Here is a 14,990-nt window from a genome sequence, read left to right as displayed (position 1 = left end):
GAGGAGGAGGAGGAGGAGGCGGAAGAGGACGACGAGGAGCCCTCCAACGAGAACCAGTTCAAAAACGACGGCACTTTCATGGAGATGTTCAAAAAGATGCAGGAGGAGCAGAAAAAGAACCAGGAGGCGGCGGCGGCCGAGCCCAAGGCCCCCTTGCCCGTTTTCGGCAAGCGGAGGGGCGGCAAGGTCCTCAAAACTGGGATGGTGCAGAAAACCAAAACGATGACTCAGGAAGAGAGCGATGCTCAAGATGCGTGGACTTTGTATATGAAAGAAGTCAAAAGATACAAAGAAGCGTGTTGTGATGACGATTCCAAGACGAGGCTACTCGTTAAATAGACTATTTTTAATATCATTATCATAGTTGTTATCAATTTAGATTTAAGATTTAAAATTCACTGTGGTGTTTTGTACAAAATGGACGCTTTCCAACGCTTAGGTAATTAACATCGTGACAGCCTTGACCCTTTTTGACATTTACTCACAATCAAAATTAATTTAGTCAGATTTCGACAGTCTTTTCTCTTCTTTTACAGACATCATGCCTGAGGTTCTCAAATTTGAAGATTTGAAAACTGCACCCTTTGACCCCCGTTTCCCCAACACCAACCAAACTCGCTACTGCTACCAAAGCTACTTGGACTACCACCGTTGCCAAAAGCTCAGAGGCACGGACTACAAACCATGCGACTACTTCAAGAAGGTTTTCCACTCAATGTGCCCCAACGCCTGGATCGAGAAATGGGATGATCAAAGGGAAAACGGCACATTCCCTGGCAATATCTAAACATTTCTTGTCAGTAGATATAATGTAGTTTACATTCTTTTATTATTCAGTGTTAAACTGTGTAAATAATTTACGTTAAATAAATAATAACCAGAATGACATTCTTGAAATTAAAATTCCCGCATATATTAGTGACTTACATTTCATCAAGTTTATACGCCTGACATTTGATTTGACGTTAGTCCGGCCATAACCTCACATTTGGCCATTTTTTGTAAAATTTAAATAATGGCAGACGAAGAGACTGTGAACGGCAGCAGCGAAGAACTGCCTGAAAAGTCGCAAAAGAAAACCGCAAAGTACGACAGTGGGGCTGCCGATCTCGAGAAAGTCACCGATTATGCCGAAGAAAAGGAGATTTCGACACAAAACGTAGCTGGGGCTATTTCCGCAATCGGCGATCGGCGGAATAAAGAAGCCCTCGAGAAACAAGCCCGTGAGAAAGAATTGCTCAAAGTATCAGTTAAGAAAGAAGACGTTGACCTCATCGTCCGTGAAATGGAAATCTCCAGGACGCAGGCCGAAAGGACCCTAAGAGAGTACCACGGGAATGTTGTCAATGCACTTGTAGCTCTAACAAACTAATTTATTACAATTTTGTATTTAATTCTATAAAATTACAAATATTCGCGGTCCATTGGAGTCTTTTTTGCCCGTTTGTCGCGAGCACGTGGGAACCAGCGGTGTTTGGGTGTGTGAGTAATGTCCATTAGTTCTTGCCGGGCCTGGTCAGGGGTCTTTTTATTAAACACTTCCTTAATTTGGGGGGTTAGTTGCGTTTTGAGGACAGACGAAGTGTCTTCTAGTTGGGTCTCAGGTAATGGTTGAGTGCATTCGTACGGGAAGTCTTGTTTTGGGTGCCAAGCCACGTACGTGCTTTCGTCGTCAGTTAAGACAATCTTGTGGTCCGGGAATTTAGCAGAAAAGAGTCTTTTTGCCAGAGTGCTGACAAGTTGGGGCTGACATAACCTCAAACTCATTTCTAGAAAAATACTGATATTACACGAACCAAAAGCATTTTATTTCACTCACTAAATTTAATGTTAATCTGCTATTTCGTATTATTAAAAATTTCATTTACTTCTTGGCCTTTTATTCCTCCTATGTTCTTGTTTTTACAACCGAAATTCAGAATATTCAATTTTTGTACCGAGTGCGCGTTAGTACGAAAAAAAACATTTAGATTTCTAGTTACGTAAGTTTAAATTGTTAAACATTGTAATATGATACATTCTAATTTGAACATCTGTTTTAAAAAAATATTGTATATAAAAATATTAAGTGACATTGAATTTTCAAGCACAATTTTCGATGTTAAAAGCTATCGATGTTCGAAGAACTCATCTTTTAGATGACATTTCGTTAGATAACCTCTAAAAAAGTGGGGTTATATAACATTGTGATTGATTGATTCTAGTTTAATTAAACTAGATTAATTAAGACTAAAATACTTGCATACTACTTATTTAAAGACTACCTCAATAATGTCAAGTACTACCAAAACCACAAAAAAGTGATAAGCAAAAGTGAGGTTATGTAATTTAGAATAATGAGCCGAAATTTCGTTATTTAAGCGAATATTACAATGTTATTAACAAAAATAAATCGACTGACTACGACTTTATGTAGTGGTGGTTATAAAGCACTTTTTCGACCGAGAAATCATGAATTTCACGCCGGCTCCCGACTGTCTCAAAACACGAAAAACTCAAACGAAGCTCAGAAAAAACGCATACGATCGACTTTATACTACGTAACAGCAGCGGGTGTCGTAACGGCTGGTCTCAGTTATGCCGCAGTGCCCCTTTACCGGCTATTTTGCCAAGCGTATAGTTACGGGGGCACAACCCAATCCGGTCACGACGCCAACAAAGTCGAGACAATGCCATCGATAAAGCATCGCCTTTTAAAAATAAAATTTAACGCCGACACTGCTGCCAGCATGCGATGGAACTTCCACCCACAACAAAGCGAAATTACGGTGCATCCGGGAGAGACCGCGCTCGCGTTTTACACCGCCAAAAACCCCACAGATAAGCCTGTGATTGGGATCAGCACTTACAACGTTGTGCCGTTCGAAGCCGGTCAGTATTTCAACAAAATACAGTGTTTTTGCTTTGAGGAGCAACAGTTGAACCCACATGAGGAGGTACCCAAATATGTTTCTTAATCAAATTGTACAATTTTTTTATAGGTCGACATGCCTGTGTTTTTTTACATTGACCCCGAGTTCGTAGACGATCCTCTGATGGAATTTGTCGATGAAATTACTTTGTCTTACACGTTTTTTGAGGCAAAAGAGGGGCTGCAGTTACCTGTACCGTCATTTGTTAAGTAATTGTTAAATAAATTTGTTAGTGCATGATTTATTTCGACTAGTATTTGATGGTGGCGGTGATTGGGAATGACCTCCTCATCCCCATACATTTTTCTCTATCAATGAACAACGAATTGACTTTGCTGTGCAAATCTGACTCCAGATTTGATCTAGTTTTGAGCAACTGTTGGTGCTGAGCTTCCGCTTCCTGGAGCTTTCGGTGGAGGTACTCAATGCTGTCTTGAATGTCAACCACTTCCTTCACAAGTCTGAAATAACAAAATCCCAATTTCAAAAATGAAAAATGTATGCTTGGTTGCATAACTTAGACCATGCATTTTTGGTTGCCTGCACTAAATACGTTTTCAATTTTTATTTTATGTTACCTGTCTTGAGCCGTGTCTCTGCACAACTCCACATTCTTCCTATGCGTTCTGGCTTCGAGCCTCGTGTGAGCCACTTTCATCGGATTGCTTTTATCCATAATTGCCTTTTTCAACAATTCGATGTTTTTCTCGACATCGAAAACTTCTTGTTGAATTTTATGCAAATGCATTTGCAGTTTACTCTTTGCTTCCAATGTTTCAGCAGCCCTTCTTGCTAAAGCATTATTCGTGTTGCTCCAAGCGTCCCAAATTTGGGTGGCAACAGTGTTTATTAAATTGTCAATATCGGAACGCAATTGAGCCGATTTGCCCCTTTCCGACTGTGACCTTTGAACGATTCGGTTACTGTTCTCGGCCCACGTTTGAACCGTTGAAACCCTAAATAACAAAAAATAAATATTTTAAATCAACTTTTGGAGAAAAAAAATACGTAGGGTCGTATTTCTCAATCCCTCCGTAGTAATTGATTCCTTTGGAGAAATTATTGAGTTGGTGGCACATATTGTCGATCCCTAGAGCCCCTTCTTTGCTCCTGACGTCAGTCTCGAGTTCATGCTGAGCCGCTCTGTTGTTCCTGAGCTGGTCTTTGATCCGTTCGTAGAGACATTTGAGCTGTTCCTGAGAATTTCTATACACTTCGATTTCCTTCAAAAGGGAGTGTTCGGCGTTATCGTGAACGAGATCAATCCCTTGTCGGTTTTCCCGCTGGTAGAGACACTCCTGAGCGATGTGGAGGGGCCCCTCAATGTCCGAAATAGCCTTTTCTAAGGACCTGCGCGACTCTTGAAGCAAATCGCTCTCAGTTAGTAGTCTCTCGAGCTCAGTTCGGGCCTCATTGCGCCAAAAGGTCAAATCGGTGATTCTTTCGCCGAGTCTTCGGCCCACCTCGCGCTGCCCTTGAGCCGTTTTCTCATCAGTTTCTCTGAAAAATGCACAAATAGAAACCAATTGATTTTTTTGACGAGGGCCACCTCATAACTCGGATAAATTCGCCTCTGAGCCGTTCCGAATAATTCCGATTTGTGTCCGACTCGCCGTAGTTGCGCAAATTATTATGCGTCCACTCTATGGGGGTGTATCTGGTGTAGAGTGCGGCCCTGGCTGCATGGGCCGGATTTCGCTCAAATCCGGTCACCAAATTCGGGAATTTCAACGGCTCTGTCGCCATACCGTGGGGGGTATAGCAGGGATCGATGAGGGCGTTAGTGACCGGCTGACTCGGCCTACAATTACAAATTGAGTTTTTTCAATTTGAAATCTGGGGGCTTACAATGGGGTGACTTCGACGTTTTCGTAACCCAGAGTTGGTCTCCAAGGGTGAGGCCGTGGGGTCTGGTAATACTGACCGATGCGGACCGGCACTGGGGGCCCCGCGACTTGCTCCATGCAAGGATCCGCCCCCACGGTGCTCCATGGTTGGAGTTGCTACAAAAGTGGATTAAAATCGCTCATTTCGCACGCCAACCGCTTACTGAATATAACACTGTCTCGTTTTTTGTCGCCATTCATCTAATTATCAACAAAAACATTGAAAAAAGGGAAATAATTTTGACTTTTCACGTCAACAAAACATTTGAATCGAGTTCGGGTTTTTCATCGACGTTGGCGACACTGCCGCAGCAAATAAAAACGTGAATTTTGCACGTTTACCGCGAACGAAATGTAAAACACTGTTGTTTCTTGTCGCTATTCACGTAATTATTAACAAAAACATTAAAAAAAAAGGAAATAATGTGGTTTTTTTACGTCAAACAAAGATTTGAATCAAGTTGGGGTTTTTCAACGTAGTTGGCAACGCTGCCACATAAAAAACTTTTAACTTTGCACATTAACGATGAACTGAAATATAACGTTATTTGTCTTGTTTTTTGTCTCCACTTATCTAATTATTAACAAGAACATTGAAAAAAAAAATAACAATTTGGATTTTTTACGCCAAACAAAACGTTTAAATCGAGTTGGGGTTTTTCATCGTCGTTGGCAACCCCGGTACAGTCAATAAAAGGAAATGTCAAGCTGTTAACCTTTCAATTTCTGATAAAATTTGCCGTTTTCGTGTTTTTCAAGTGATAAGAATGGCGACAACGGTTGAAAAAGCTGCAAGTGTGCCAGAGCGTGAGTTTAGTGTGTCGTTTTTGTGCTGTCACTTAATTTTTTTTTTGTGGGGGTAGATTGTCCAGGGACTGAGAGCGCCGATGCCGGTAAAGCCTCAGCTTGTGCGGGGTGCCCCAATCAGCAGATTTGTGCTTCGGGGCCTAAGGGGCCCGACCCGGGGATTCAACTAGTGAAGGAGCGACTCGAGCAAGTCAGGAATAAAATTCTAATTTTGTCGGGGAAAGGGGGCGTGGGGAAGAGCACCGTCACGGCTTTGCTTGGCAGGAGTTTGGCCGCCGCTGATAAGGAACGCAATGTAAGGGTGCAAAAAGTGCATTTTTACAGTTTTTGACTCACTCGGTTGTAACGACTGCGTCGCGTTTCAGGGTATCCGAAGATCATTTTTGGGGTAGTTTTTCGCTTTGTGCGTGTTTTTGTGTCAAAGGGAGGCGAGTTATGCACTCTATCTTTGGCACAGGGCAAAGTTGAATGCCTTGTACCAGGCCGTACCTGGCATTGCGCCCTATTTCGCCCAGAATGCAATTTGCATATTTTAAAACGTTTGTCAATTAAAAAAATCTGTTTTTAATTGAGCAACGATGTTTTTCGTCGTTTCAATGTTTACATAAATAAATTGAACTCTTTGTTTGTCATGATTACACGACCGCATTATCAAGTAAAAATTCTAATAATATCTTTTTGTATGCAAACATCCATTGTATGAAATCACAAACAAATATTTTTTTCGCACTTTGTCCTGTTTACAGGATTCCCTCATTCGTTATCAGTGACTTTTGGCCAACCTTGAGACAACATAAATTAAATATCCTCAATTGTTATCAAATTTAATTGTAATTTTTTAGGTGGCTGTTTTGGACATTGATATCTGCGGCCCCTCGCAGCCCCGTGTCCTGGGGGCCCTCAACGAGCAAGTGCACCAGTCGGGCTCCGGTTGGTCCCCCGTGGTACGCCTCTGACCTAATCAATCTAATCAATCGATTGACCCATTTTTCCAGTACGTCGATGACAATTTATCGGTGATGTCAATCGGCTTCCTATTGTCGTCCCCCGACGATGCTGTCATCTGGCGGGGCCCCAAAAAGAACGGCATGATCCGTCAATTTCTCAGTGAGGTCGATTGGGGCAACCTTGATTACCTCCTAATGGACACGCCCCCCGGCACTTCCGATGAGCATCTCTCAGCGTCGACTTACTTGTCTCAAGCGGGGCTCACGGGGGCCGTGATTGTGACAACGCCGCAAGAAGTCGCGCTGTTGGATGTCCGCAAAGAGATCGATTTTTGCAGGAAAGTCAATATCAAGATTTTAGGGGTTGTGGAAAATATGTCGATTTTTGTTTGTCCATGTTGCAAGGTTTGTGTGAGGGTTGTAAGGAATTGGGGTTGATGGGGTTGTTGTAGAGGTTGTCCGAGATTTTCCCAGCGACCACAGGTGGGGCAAAGAAAATGTGCGAGGAAATGAAGGTCCCGTTTTTGGGGAGTTTGCCCCTAGATCCCGTCATTGCGAGGTATTGTGATGAGGGGAGGGACTTTGTGGGGGATTTACCGAATTCGCCGGCGGTGGAGGCATTAAATGGAATTGTTACAAGTAAGGGATATTTGTTTTTGGGAGACGGAGTTATTGGGGTGTTCTAGGGCTTGTGGAAATTTGTGACTCAAACGAGGAGTAATTTGAAGGTCGAAAAACAGTTCAGCGAAAGTTTATTGTACGTTTTAAGAATTTTAATAAAGTTTATTTTTTAAAAATAGAATTTTATTGTTACTTTGGAAAAAATGACATAGGTACATATGCAACTAATTATACAACCGGTACGTGAAAAATCACAGCGGACCTGTTCAGTCTTGGTTATACTTTACATATTGAATAAAATAAAGAAAATAAACTCTAAACAACCCCTAACCTTTTTAAAAAGTAAGCCTTTTGTATTTGTCACAATTATTATAAATAAAATTATGGTTTATTTAAAAAAAAAAATGTGATAATGGCCTACGGTAAATTAGGTAGGTACAGTTGGAGACAAAATACTTTGGTCGTCAATGTCACTTGAGTGACATTACATTGTAAAGCATGCTTTAGGACTGTTAACCTTATTTTTAGCTACTGTCAATCATAGTTGACAAGATTTACACATTTTTGATAGAAAGATATAATAGCTGTCATTAATTGGAAATTGTCATTCATTAAAGCTTGAATTACATTAAAGTGTCAGAAAAGTGACGACCAAAGTATTTTGTCTCCAACTGTACCTACCTAATCTTCTTGCCGTTGAACTCTTCTCAGGGCTGGATTTTGCTCACATTTTTTTATTTTATTGAGTTATTAAGGCCCTTTTAACTTGCAACAATAAAAAAGTGGCACATCGTTGATAAATAACAAATAATCAAAATAAAAACCCTCAAAGTTTATACAAAATCAAACTTTCCAACCCCTTACCAGGGCTCGATTTTTTTTAAACCTTGTAGAGTTTTTAATGCCCTTTCAACCTGTAGTAATAAGAAAGTGGCACATTGGCGATAACATGTAGAAAAAAAATAAAAATCCTTAAAATTCATAAAAAATCAAACTTTCCAACCCCTTCCCAGTGCCCGATTTTTTCAAACTCACAAGGTATAATACCTTGTAGAGTTTTTAATGCCCTTTCAATCTGTGGTACTAAGAAAGTGGCACATCGCTGATCAAAAATATGTTTTTAAAATTATTCGAAACCAAAAATTTCATTCCGATCCTAGCGACTTAATTTATTAAAATTTAAATCATTTATTTTATTCTTCGACACTGTCAAAATTTGCGGTTTTTCTCCCGTGTAAGGAAGTTTTGACAACTGTTTGGCATTTCTCAATACAAAACGTCAAATTATTTTTAACAGATTTAAAGCAAGTTTAAGCCTTGTTGACTCTAATTCGAAGAGTAAAATGTTGTATTCCACTCGTTTGAGTGTAAATCGGACGCTTTATTCCACCTCGTGGTTTAAAAATCCACTCGGTCAAATAAAGAGTCCGATTTACACTCAAACTCGTCGAATAAATAACTATAAAATTGTGTGAATACTTTTAGTTCAAAATGCAAAACTTTGCCGCGTCACAGATTCAGCCAATCAGCAGACGTAAAAAAAAACAAACACAATCCATCTTTTTTAAATTTATTAGTTGATGTCAGACAAGTCAGTACAAGAAGTTGCTCTAAGAATAAGACCACTCGTCCCTTCTGAGATCTCAAAAGGCTGCAAAAATGTGTTTGAAGTGTTATCCCAGGATTAATCAAGTAAAAATCAAGAACACGGACAAGGCCTTCACTTATAATTACGTTTTTGATCCAACTACGACCCAAGACTATGTTTATGAAACCTGTGTTAAACCCATGATTGAGAATCTTTTTAACGGTTATAACGTAACAGTATTACTATACGGCCAGACTGTATCTGGAAAAACACACACAATGAGAACAACATTCAATGGGGAAGGCGAAATGGGAGTGATTCCTAGGGCAGTCACTGAAACTTTTTATTGTGTGAGAGAGCCTATTTTCTCGTTTTTTCCCGAATTTTTCGCTTCTTGAGTGGCACTATATGACTTGTTAGCTGAGAAAAGTCGAGAACAGTGCGTTCTTGACATTAGAGAAGACGCAAATAAAGGAATTGTGATCCCAGGATTAACTCAAGTGCATGTTGACTGCACCCAAAGTGTTTTAGAAGCCTTAACGCCAGGATCCAGTAGTCGAGCTACAGGGGCCACCAATATGAATGCACAGAGCTCTAGGAGTCACGCAAGTTTTTCCATAAACATGACCATGATCAACAAAAATGACGGGTAAGTTGAAGACTGGGCGTTCTATCGAGCGATCAAGATAATTTGTAATCGAGTCATCTTTGAATCTGAAAACGTATAATCCATTTCATTGAAATTGGCATAACAGTAGGCCATGATTGTGTAAACCGCGCTTTAAATGTGAAAAAGGCTTTACATATTAAGGAACTAAATTTGTCACTATAAAAAGTGAGGTTAAGATAGTTAAAATTTTATTTTTAAAGAACCCTTTTTCAGAAGTTTTCAGAGAGTTTTTTCGATAAAAAGTTTAACATCCTGTTTCATCCCTTTGTAGGTGTAGTTTTAACACTAAAAACATACACTATTTGATTTGTAGAAAATACAGACTTCGTTGATAAGTGGCTTCCAGAAATTTTAAAAGACGTTTTATTCACACCGGAGATAAAACACAATTTGTTTTCCGTGTAAGTTGCATCCGAAAGGGGTTTGGATTTTGTCATTAAAAATGTAGGACAAAATTTTGAATTTTTAAACAATGGTAAAGTTGTTGCGATCGGAGGGGAAAAAAGAAATCTGTACAAAATGAAGCTTCGCGTACTGCAGCCTGAAAAATGGTGTTTTGCCCTGGATAAAGTAATTTGGCTTAATTCAAATTGGTATAGTTGATTCCATTAACCTAAAATTCCTAAAACAGGAATAACAAAAAGAAGTTCATTATGTTTTCAAACATACCTTAGCGAGTACTTTAAATCTGAAGAGAACTAGTTTTAATTAAAATTTGAAAAAGTAGTGGGAATAACGAACAAACAACGAAAACACTGAAAAAACGAATACAAATGTCAGTCATGTCAGTTCAATAAACCATGTAGGTAAGTAATCAAAGAAAAACAAAAACCCCATCAGCTGTTATAACAGGAACATGTGCAGGGCTACAAACTTAAATACGAAATTCCATAGCCACCTATTATGCCAATTTAAATGAAATCTACTTTACACTATATTTCTCTGGATAGTAGAATTCTCAAGGTCACAATTTACGAGTGTACTCAACTTTTATGCACAACGAAGTAACCTTGACAAATACACTGATCACTTTTGACAGCATTTAGACATTTATTGACAATCCACGAACAGCTGGTGTTTTAATTAGTAAATCTTGAGTTTATTTATTTAAATTGATTTTAATGTGCTCGTTAACGGAAACCGAAGGGACTACAATACATACTATTTGATTTGGATATTTAAAATAACCCAAAACATGAGTGTTTGAATAGTATTTGAACGAGTTTTATGGAGCTCCAATTTTGGTTAAATCACTCAAAGGTATATGAAAAATACTTTTATTTTCAATTTACTCATAAAAGGTAATTGCAAATCTATCAGATATAATCAACTCAGATAGAAGCATCTGCACGCAAAGTCATAGAATCTGGAAATTTTATCCAACAATATTTGTTCTTGCTCAAAAAAAAAAAAAAAAAAGAAAGGATCAACTTGGGTTTGCTTCCCCCTAGATAGGCCTGCTTATCGTCACAATAAAGAATTATGCTAATCCTCCAACATACCAACACCAAAACACGTTGTATCACAAACTCCTATCACTGAAGCACAAAACTAAATTTGTGATGGTTAACTATTAGTCCTTAACAAACCTTTGAAATTTACCAAAAGGTAATAAAACAATCTTGTTATCCAGTATAATTTCAAATATCTACGAAATATTTGGAGGGTTTTCCGATTTTTAGTTAATCAACTAAACCACTGCACCACTAAAAGTTTCCTTGAGGCAACTGCGTTTCAGTTGGGAACAATAATATGTGAGGCACATTACCCTTGTACAAGGTGCAAGGTATGTTTCATAACAATTTTGTTAATTAAAACTATGGGTGTAGCTAAAATGTTTGTTATTATCAATAACGATCTTTGATTTATTAAGAAGAACAACCTTTTGTGCAACATTCAAAAGTTTTATTTGTAAATTGATAACTGCCACAAACACCATGGACATGATTAACAGATTCTAGCAAGAAGATGCTTTTCTTCTTACAAATCTTTCATATCAGACGTTCGATCAACGTTTTGAACAAAATTCTTGGACTTGGGTTTGGTGTCCCAACTTTTAATTTGATCGACACTTTTTTATCGGAGGTAATCGGAGTTATTCACTGATGTTTCATCCAAAAACAAGCTTCGGCTGTTGAATGTTCTGAATAAAGCACGCGATTGTACCTTAAAATTTTATTAAATCCCAAGACCATCGTACATAACCTTTAATTTCAATGTGACAGAAAAAACATCATTGCCACCTTTAAAAAATAAAATCGAAAATCATGGCTACGAGAGTCAACACAACTTTGGTAAAACCGCTAAAAACCCTGTTTATCAAATTCTACTATCAACTGAAATAGTATACTCTTTTTCATATTAATGTGCATCAAGTAGGTTGTAGAATTCTAAATGCATCTTTAATTTAAAGGTCGATTCACACAAATAGTGTCATTAATGTTATTCAGAACAACTTTAATCAATAATGACAAAAATCTTTGTTTGCCACCCTATGCTAATTACGTTGTTAGCTTTGATTATTTTTTGCTTTCTCAAAAACTGGGGTACACATTTTTAGGGCGGATTGAGGTTAAGATTGTTTGAATTTTCGCATGGTCGCCAACTTAAAATGATCCCTTTCAACGACTACTTTGATGCACATTAATATGAAAACGACTATAAAGTCTTTTTTTAATGGAAATTACCAAGTCAAAATTTTGGTGAAAAAATTGGTAGCAGCTTGTCTCCATAGCCACAAATTTTGTTTGCTCTTTGTTTTTGTCCCTAGAAATTTTGTTAAAAAATTATGGTTATACTCTTTTTCATATTAAAGTGCATCAAGTAGGTTGTAGAAGTCTACATGCATTTTTAACTTAAAGGCCGATTCACACAAAAAGTGTTATTAATGTCATTCAGAACAAATTTAATCACCTCAATAATGACAAAAATCTTTATGTTTGCTTCCCTATGTTAATTACGTTGTTAATTTTAATTATTTTTTGCCACCTGGGGTACACATTCAAAAACAGACATACGTTTTCGGATGCAGAGGACTCGATTACAAATTATCTTCATCGCTCGATATTTGATCTAGGCGTTTTATTTGATTCGGAGCTTTCTTTTACAGAACATTAATTCTACATCAAAATTTTGGGTTTTATATTACGCAACTGTAAACAATTTAATAATATTGTAACTTTGAAAATTGCAGATCAAAACTAAAATATTGTTCTCTTATATGGAATCTTGTCTGTGAAACCCATAAACTAATTCTTGAAAACATACAGAAAAAGTTTCTTAAATATCTTTGCTTTAAAACTAAAGCAATTGTGCTTAGAGGTTTTTCATATGAGATATTTCAATTATTACATTCAGAATGACTTTGAATTTAGGTTGATATCAAGGAAAAAGATGAGTTTTACTTTTACTGCAAAGATCGATAATTAGTGTAATGAAATTTCTCGTTTAATAAATTGTTTTTTTCAGCAATGAGAAGTCTGCAAAGTTCCATTTGGTCGATTTGGCTGGTTCAGAAAGACCCAAGAAGACGGGAGCTGTTGGGACAACGTTTAAAGAAGGCGTTAATATAAACAAGGGTCTTTTAGTGTTAGACAACGTGATTTCGGCTTTAGCTGATGAAAAACAACAACACGGTTATATCTCTTACAGCAAGACAGTAATTTAACTTGGGGTAATTCTTTGGGGGCCAACAGCATAACACTGTTGATTGCCTGTGTTAGTCTCGCTGATTACAACATAGAAGACCCGAAAGCAGCTGATATCAACTTACTGAAAAAAACTATACAAGACTTAAGATTGCAAATTGTGGGTCAGGGAGGACCTGCCGTTTTTTCCAATGAAATTATCAGTTTGAGGTAAGAAAACGTCCAGTTGCAAACAAAAATTCGAGATCTCACTGTGCAGCTGTCAACTTTACACGAAAACACCGGTCTTTTGGAAAAATTAATTATACTGCAAAATGCGAATGAAAATCTCCATAAAAATATGATCTCACACTTGACAATATCATTTGAGTTTCAATCAGAATAATACAGACGGTTTTAAGAAGAATTTGGATAAGTTGCAACGAATTCATGGTGCTTGATTCTGAACAGAAGAAAACCGAAGACGAAATTCTCCACCACGAGCGAAATATCGACATTCGTGAAAGCCAAGACGACAAATTTAAAAATATAGATGAAGTGAGTAAGGATCAAGAAAATTACACCAAACAACAAATGGCTCCAAACTACAAGAGTTTACTAAGCAATTAGCAATGAAGGAGCACTTGGCCCGACAAATTTCCACAAACATTCAGTATTTAGTCGATTACGAAGGCTTGAAGGAGAAAGAAAATAAAATTCTTCAACTGCAGAAAGAAAAACACGAATTGATGCAACAATTAAGATAGAAGAAAACGAGTCCAAGCATTAGAGAATCAGTTACAATAATTGAACCGAAAAGTCCAAGAACAGGCCCGCTTGAAAAAGAAAGAAAAGGATGTGAGTAAAATCAACCAATTAAACAGCGAAATTCAGTTAATGAGTGAAATTGATCCGTAAAATGCGCGAAGAATCTGAGCGATGCCGGACCTGGAAAATTCAAAGAGAGCGCGAACTCGCAAAATTCAAACAAGAAGAGCGCAAAAAACAAACCAAAATCATCCGAATGGAAGCCATGCATAGTAAGCAACAAAATGTCCTCAAGAGAAAAGTGCGTTGCCGAAAGCCTCTCAAGAAGCGAAAAATTCGGGAAAAAACGAGAAAATAGGCTCTCTCACACAATTAAAAATTTCAGTGATTGCCCTAGGAATCACTCCCATTTCGCCTTCCCCATTAAATGTTGTTCCCATTGTGTGTGTTTTTCCAGAGCCAGTCTGACCGTATGCTAACACTGTTTGTTATAACCGTTAAAAAGATTCTCAAGCACGGGTTTAACGCAGTTTTCATAAATATAAGCTTGGGTTGTAGTTGGATCAAAAACATAGTTGTAAGTGAAGGCCTTGTCTGTGTCCCTGATATTTACTTGATTAATGGTGGGATAAACTTCAAACACATTTTTGCAGACTTTCGAAATCTCAGAAGGGACGAGTGGTCTTATTCTTAGAGCAACTTGTTGTATAGATTTGTCAACAAGAAATTACTTTCTAAGAAAATTACGTTTTTCATGTTGTTTGTATACTGACTTGTCTGACATCTAATAAATGAAAAATGTATTTTAAAACAGAAGGATTGTGTTTTTTTTTCCGTCTGCTGATTGGCTGAATCTGGGAAGGGGTTGTAAAGTTTGATTTTTTATGAATTTTAAAGATTTTTATTTTTTTTCTACATGTTATCAACAATGTGCAACTGTCTTAGTACCACAGATTGAAAGGGCATTAAAAACTCTACAAGGTATAAGAGTTTGAAAAAAATCGAGTCCTGGGAAGAGGTTGCCAAGTTTGATTTTTTGTGAACTTTGAGAGTTTTTATTTTGTTTTATTTGTTATCAAGGATGTGCCACTTTTTTATTGTTGCAAGTTAAAAGGGCATTAATAACTCTATAAAATAAAAAATTGTGAGCAAAATCCAGCCCTGG

General features: G+C 37.8%; 7 protein-coding genes, 1 long non-coding RNA gene and 1 pseudogene across 9 annotated transcripts in view; 6 read left to right on the top strand and 3 right to left on the bottom strand.

The window, feature by feature from the left end:
- Nucleotides 1-339, top strand: part of LOC123014872 (telomerase RNA component interacting RNase) — a 768-nt gene extending 429 nt beyond the window's left edge. The window contains exon 2 of the mRNA XM_044414168.1: nucleotides 4-339. Within this exon, the coding sequence (XP_044270103.1) occupies nucleotides 4-339 (336 nt within the window). The remainder of the gene's footprint in view (nucleotides 1-3) is intronic.
- Nucleotides 1-883, top strand: part of LOC123014213 (cytochrome c oxidase subunit 6B2) — a 1,715-nt gene extending 832 nt beyond the window's left edge. The window contains exons 1-2 of one of the 2 annotated variants that reach the window (XM_044413191.1): nucleotides 279-439; nucleotides 537-883. In XM_044413191.1, the coding sequence (XP_044269126.1) occupies nucleotides 418-439; nucleotides 537-787 (273 nt within the window). In that variant the 5' untranslated portion in view covers nucleotides 279-417 and the 3' untranslated portion in view covers nucleotides 788-883. Of the gene's footprint in view, nucleotides 1-278; nucleotides 440-536 lie in introns of those variants that run through there. The other variant, XM_044413192.1, reaches the window with a different exon arrangement.
- A 65-nt stretch (nucleotides 884-948) lies between these two features.
- LOC123014212 (huntingtin-interacting protein K) lies at nucleotides 949-1,422 on the top strand. The gene has a single exon (XM_044413190.1). The coding sequence runs from the start codon at nucleotides 1,016-1,018 to the stop codon at nucleotides 1,370-1,372; it is 357 nt and encodes a 118-aa protein (XP_044269125.1). The 5' UTR covers nucleotides 949-1,015; the 3' UTR covers nucleotides 1,373-1,422.
- Nucleotides 1,356-2,008, bottom strand: LOC123014210 (39S ribosomal protein L42, mitochondrial). The gene is made up of 2 exons (XM_044413189.1): nucleotides 1,820-2,008; nucleotides 1,356-1,769 (listed from the first exon to the last, which is right to left on the bottom strand). The coding sequence occupies exon 2, from the start codon at nucleotides 1,765-1,767 to the stop codon at nucleotides 1,405-1,407; it is 363 nt and encodes a 120-aa protein (XP_044269124.1). The 5' UTR covers nucleotides 1,768-1,769; nucleotides 1,820-2,008; the 3' UTR covers nucleotides 1,356-1,404.
- Nucleotides 2,009-2,044: 36 nt separating this feature from the next.
- LOC123014209 (cytochrome c oxidase assembly protein COX11, mitochondrial) lies at nucleotides 2,045-3,152 on the top strand. The gene is made up of 2 exons (XM_044413188.1): nucleotides 2,045-2,936; nucleotides 2,982-3,152. Exons 1-2 carry the CDS (start codon nucleotides 2,373-2,375, stop codon nucleotides 3,123-3,125), a joined length of 708 nt encoding a protein of 235 aa, XP_044269123.1. The 5' UTR covers nucleotides 2,045-2,372; the 3' UTR covers nucleotides 3,126-3,152.
- Nucleotides 3,143-5,092, bottom strand: LOC123014207 (tektin-3-like). Its single transcript, XM_044413186.1, has 6 exons — nucleotides 4,963-5,092; nucleotides 4,761-4,915; nucleotides 4,462-4,713; nucleotides 3,921-4,412; nucleotides 3,491-3,868; nucleotides 3,143-3,373 (listed from the first exon to the last, which is right to left on the bottom strand). Exons 1-6 carry the CDS (start codon nucleotides 4,993-4,995, stop codon nucleotides 3,163-3,165), a joined length of 1,521 nt encoding a protein of 506 aa, XP_044269121.1. The 5' UTR covers nucleotides 4,996-5,092; the 3' UTR covers nucleotides 3,143-3,162.
- A 240-nt stretch (nucleotides 5,093-5,332) lies between these two features.
- On the top strand, nucleotides 5,333-7,349 carry LOC123014208 (cytosolic Fe-S cluster assembly factor NUBP1 homolog). Its single transcript, XM_044413187.1, has 6 exons — nucleotides 5,333-5,605; nucleotides 5,662-5,900; nucleotides 6,448-6,549; nucleotides 6,601-6,957; nucleotides 7,005-7,191; nucleotides 7,239-7,349. The coding sequence occupies exons 1-6, from the start codon at nucleotides 5,566-5,568 to the stop codon at nucleotides 7,271-7,273; spliced, it is 960 nt and encodes a 319-aa protein (XP_044269122.1). The 5' UTR covers nucleotides 5,333-5,565; the 3' UTR covers nucleotides 7,274-7,349.
- Nucleotides 7,350-8,727: 1,378 nt separating this feature from the next.
- Nucleotides 8,728-10,356, bottom strand: LOC123014780. The gene is made up of 2 exons (XR_006413340.1): nucleotides 10,101-10,356; nucleotides 8,728-10,053 (listed from the first exon to the last, which is right to left on the bottom strand). It is a non-coding gene; the product is annotated as an uncharacterized LOC123014780 (long non-coding RNA).
- LOC123014779 lies at nucleotides 8,754-14,639 on the top strand (annotated as a pseudogene).
- Nucleotides 14,640-14,990: the final 351 nt, after the last annotated feature.

This window comes from Tribolium madens, unplaced genomic scaffold (assembly GCF_015345945.1).
Source record: "Tribolium madens isolate multiple individuals breed KSU strain unplaced genomic scaffold, Tmad_KSU_1.1 Scaffold_97;HRSCAF=244;Tcas5.2_LG3a, whole genome shotgun sequence".
NCBI classification, from domain to species: Eukaryota; Metazoa; Arthropoda; class Insecta; order Coleoptera; family Tenebrionidae; genus Tribolium; species Tribolium madens.
Note: the sequence above shows the minus strand (reverse complement) of the source record. Positions and strands in the feature narration are given on the sequence as shown.